At 39.7% G+C, this 5,000-nt stretch overlaps 1 protein-coding gene across 3 annotated transcripts in view; it reads left to right on the top strand.

Moving 5' to 3' along the window:
* The window catches only part of LOC138028453 (uncharacterized), a 54,705-nt gene that overhangs the window by 7,451 nt on the left and 42,254 nt on the right, over positions 1-5,000 (top strand). For all 3 annotated transcript variants that reach the window (XM_068875996.1, XM_068875998.1, XM_068875997.1), the window contains exon 2: positions 3,962-5,000. This exon is cut by the window's right edge and continues 186 nt beyond it. In XM_068875996.1, coding sequence (XP_068732097.1) covers positions 3,962-5,000 — 1,039 coding nt within the window. The remainder of the gene's footprint in view (positions 1-3,961) is intronic.

Genomic DNA, 5,000 nt, shown 5'->3' with positions numbered 1-5,000 from the left:
CGTTTGTCCAAAATCAAATAATTTCCCGAGCCTTTGGGGGTGGGAAATTATTTGATTTTGGACAAGACTCAAGTGAAATTAATCCCCAATTTCCAGAGCATACCATTTGATTAGCTATATCATGTTTATAAGACGCTATATTGGCACTGTAGAAAAAGTTGCCATGGCAACGTTGTAATTTTACATGTGAAATTATAAACTAATGCTGAAATTCGTGGCAAAATTAAGGAGTAATTTGTCACCCATGTTATTAGCCCAGTAACACATGCTACAGAGTCATATAATAGCCGGATGTGCATTGCGTGCAAAGAAAACACAAAAAATTGTTTCCGGTCATGCGCACAATTCCATAACATATTTCCCTGTTTATCTGTCACGTAGTCTTCTTTGGTTTAGTGGTCATTGCAATTGAGGAGACAGGGAGTTAGGTTCCTACTTAAGCTGCCTTTTCTGAAAAATGTTTCTAGGAGGCAAAGAATTAAATCATGCATGCACAGACAAATCGCAACCCGAAAAAAAGGAGTCAGAGCCGAATCCTATTCTTTGTTCTTCTAACAAAGTAATGAACCAAATTATTACATTTGAATTATTAGATTTTATGTTGTGGGCTTCATAGTGTTGTATAATGTGTCTGAAGATAATATGCTCAAGAACTTTGTAGTAGACAGAGGTAACTGGCACTGGTCAGTAATTAGCAGGATCTTTCTGGTTGATTTGCATCATGGTGCAGCTGATTACTGTTCTTGAAGAAATTGCTAAGTCAGGGGGGATGATGGCCACAATGTTGATGTGCTAATACTGTAATGGATTTTGCAAAGCCTTCTACATTGTGCCCCACCAATGCCCTCTCACAAAATCACAGCAGTATGGTACAACAGGAAATTTGGGTCAGTGAGGACTGCTTACTGAATGCTCACAATGTGTCATAGAGGAAGATGTGACTTCAATTCCTTTAGATGTGGGGCTCCCCAGGGGACCGTCCTGGGTCCTCTTATGTTTTTTTAGACTGTACATCACAAGTAACATCATGTTCTTGAAAATTTGTCTGTGCTATGATTGCCTGCTGTATTGTTGATGGTGTGGAAGTCAAGTACAAGCTTCAAAGGGATCTCAGTGAGATTGTATCTTGGACTGATAGATTGCAAATGTCTTTTAACATCAATAAGCGCCATCTATGGAGCATGCATAAAAGCGGTATGATGTAAATAGCCAATACACCAGTGAATCAGTGGAACTATCATGTAAAAAAATAACCATGAGTTTGCAAAATCATTCTTTAGGTTGATAACAATGAAACACCCCCAGATGTTCAGATTGATAGAGAGAGGGCATATCAGGCAGGCATTAGTATGCCTGACTGGGCTGCATGGGATCTCAACATGGTTAAAGATATAAAATTGATTGAAAGTGTTCAGAGGCAGGCAGCCTGCTTTGTCAGAAGCAAGTATACAGGAGAGGAAGGAGCTGTAACTCACATACTGCATTCAGTGAGCTGGCCAATGTTGGAGGCAAGACGAAAATGCCACCGACTGGAACTCTGTTACGAATTACCGAAAAGTAGTTCTACGTCGGCAGGTTAGTTTTGCAGGTTGCAGGTTGCAGGTTGCAGGTTGCAGGTTGAAATTTACTGTGACTGTTACATGAATAGCTAACCTTAGGCCTAATTAGGCCTAAAGAAACGTTTTTAGGCCTAATTAGGCCTAAGGTTAGCTATTCATGTAACAGTCACAGTAAATTTTCAACCTGCAACCTGCAACCTGCAACCTGAAAACTAACCTGCCGGTTCTACGTTAACAATACCAAGTTATTTAGATGTACCATCTCATGTCTATAACGCAAGATCTCACGCTTCCTGTAGAAATCATCATACCAAAGGGCAAGGGAACATTTATGTGTCTGAACAGTTTTTTCCCCAGAACTCTTAAAGAGTGGAACACCCTGCCAATAAATTTAAGGCTGATGGAGACACTGAAACATTTTAAATTAGCTGTTAGAGCCTATGTTTTGTTTATTTGGTGACTCACTATTTGTTTCTGTAGTTGTGAGTGACAGCTATGTTGGGAGCTAGTCAATTTCAGGTTCTTACATGTATATTCCCATGATCAATGAATCATAGCTCAGTTGGTTAGAGTGCCCAACATTGGTCAGCGCACCGGTGGCTCAGTTGGTTTAGCACCGGGCTGTCATGCGGGAGGTCGCTATGGTCAACAGTGTCATGCAAAAGCTTTAGCTTTATGGAGATCAAGGAATATGCCACAGAAAAAATGGCCACCTTCATTACTCTCTGAATTTTGTCCGTAATTAACAGTAGGGCATGCTCAGTTGAATGATTTGCATGAAAACTAAACTTTCCTGAAAAAATTAGTGTGTTCATCTAGAAATTTAGTTGCTAAAAATTAACTTTTCTTGAATCTGATTAAAAATTGACACAAGAGATATTGGACTGTAATTGTTAGTAACAAATGAGATCCAGACTTGTAGACAGGAATAACAGGTGCAATTTTTAAGGAATCAGGAACAGGGCAGGAAGAAAATGAAAAAATGTATAAAATCTCCAGAGTTTTAGAGATCACAAACTTTAAAATCTTAAGAAGGGGAACAGGGATACTAGAGGGGCAACAAAAAATAATTACTTTTCCATATCTAAGACTAGAAATAATATCTTGAATTTCTAGCACAGAAGTAGCAGTAAGGAAAAAGCTGTTAGTCAGTGGTGTAAAAAGAAAGGTTGAAAAATTAGTGTCAACCCTTGGAATATCTTGACTCATACAGTGTAGGCTTCCCAATATTTGCAAAGTAGTCATTAAACTTGTTCGCAATATCATTGTTGGACACAACTTTGTTAGAGGAATTATTATTTTAGATGGGTTACATAAGCTATGGGTTTGAAGGCTCGAATTTGCTTTATGTCTTTCCCAGTATTAGTAATACTTAACTTGTTGCACCTGAAATAGTTCTCATGGTACAATTTCTTGCTAATTTTTAAAAATGATGTAACTTATTTCTAAATAGTTTGAAATTGGCATACAGGCACTGATTTCTAGTCCTGATGAATTTCCTATAATATCTTATTCTTGGTGTTTATTGATGTTTGAAGGCCAATAGATGTCTAAGGTCTCGATCTATAGTTGGTTTCCTAAATTCTTGAAAGCTTTCTAAGAGGCACGTGAAAATTAATAATTTAGTTATACAACAGGACTGTATAATTATCATTAATATCATCCATGCCATGAAACATATTAGGCCAGTCAATTTGTTGAAAGTCGGAGATCAGAGCTTCTTCATTGAGTTTAGAAAAATCCCTTTTGTAAACATTGGGAAGGTGATCAGTTAAAAGAAAAATAATATTTCCACTGTATGTAGCATACTAAAGAGAGTTAAAGAATATATTATCAATAAGGTCATGTTCTACTGGGATCAACCGTTTCAACCGCAACTGGTTTCGGTTGAAGCGGTTGAAGATAATAGAACAATAGAACACTTTTCCAACCGTTTTCAGTTGAAACGCGGTAACTCCTGGGAATAGTTATTACCAGACTTCTCAGCGTTAACAAGTTGAGGCCTGAAAGCAACACGGCAGGAGCCTGCGGCCGACTTCCAATGGCCAGCGTAAATGACAGCAGCTGCTGCCGATCTGCTATTTCAACCATTTCAATCTAGTTTGATGCCGGTTGAAAAAATTGATCAACGAAACCAACCGAAAACGGTTTTGTCCCAATAGAACACGAAAAAACCAAACCAACTCAGCCAACTAAAAACGGTTGATCCCAATAGAACACGACCTAAGAGTAGCAGAATGTCTGGTTATGCACGTAGGGTGGAGTATGTGAGGTTGGAAGCAGTATGAGGATAAGGTATTAATAAAGTCAAGTGTAAAAGCATGGGAATCAGAGTTCAACAGATTAATATTAAAGTCTTCCATAAAGACATGGCTTGGACTCCTTGTGTGTTTTGTCAACAGTTTTTGCAGCAACCTGAACAGCACATTTCATTCATGATGGCCTCAGTCCCATGGCAGCAACCTCAAGAAGGTGGCCCCAATAAAGTCCAAGTCACCATTTTGGCTTCTGAGTGGGGATCCAGTAAAGGCGGACTTTCTACAATCAACAGAGAGTTGGCCATACAGCTGGCCAAATTCACAGAAGTCCATATCACATACTTTTTACCGAAATGCTCAGATGAAGAAAAAAATGAAGCCTGCCACCATGGTATAACGGTTCTCGAGGCAACACCACGGCTGGGGTATGAAGAACTGGACTGGCTTAGCTTTCCACCTGAGGATTTGCGAATGGACTTTATTGTTGGTCATGGAGTGAAACTGGGTCACCAAGCACAATTAATGCGCAAATCTCACAAATGCAAGTGGATGCAAATGGTACACACTGACCCAGAGGAACTAGGAATGTTCAAATGTTACGAGAATCCAATCTCAAAGGGCGAGGAAAAACATAATGTTGAAGTAGAGCTGTGCAAGATGGCTAATTTCGTTTTAGCAGTCGGGCCCAAGCTGGCAGAGGCCTTTCGTAAATACCTCCGCAGTTGTAAAAAAGATCAAGATGTTTTTGAATTAACTCCTGGTATTTTTGATGAATTTGTCAGTGCTCAACAAGTTCCTGAGGAAAGAAAACAATGCAGTGTCCTTGTGTTCGGTTGCGGAGATGCTGAAGACTTCAAGTTAAAAGGGTTTGACATTGCAGCCAGATCTGTTGCAGCATTGCCCGATGCTTATCTTCTTTTCGTTGGAGCACCCGATGGAAAACATGAAGAGATAGCAAATCGATTGCTTGAATGGGGAATTCCCAGACATCATCTTAAGGTGAGAGGCTATATCACAAGCCGAGAAGCTTTGAAGGGATTGTTCTGTGAGGTGGATCTTTTGCTCATGCCCTCTCGAACAGAAGGGTTTGGTTTGACAGGTCTGGAGGCTCTGTCAGCTGGTCTACCTGTGATTGTCAGCAAGAACTCTGGTTTTGGAGAAGCCCTGGGCAATGTACCATTTG

The sequence above is a fragment of the Montipora capricornis genome, chromosome 13 (assembly GCF_036669925.1).
Source record: "Montipora capricornis isolate CH-2021 chromosome 13, ASM3666992v2, whole genome shotgun sequence".
Lineage (NCBI taxonomy): Eukaryota > Metazoa > Cnidaria > Anthozoa > Scleractinia > Acroporidae > Montipora > Montipora capricornis.
Note: the sequence above shows the minus strand (reverse complement) of the source record. Positions and strands in the feature narration are given on the sequence as shown.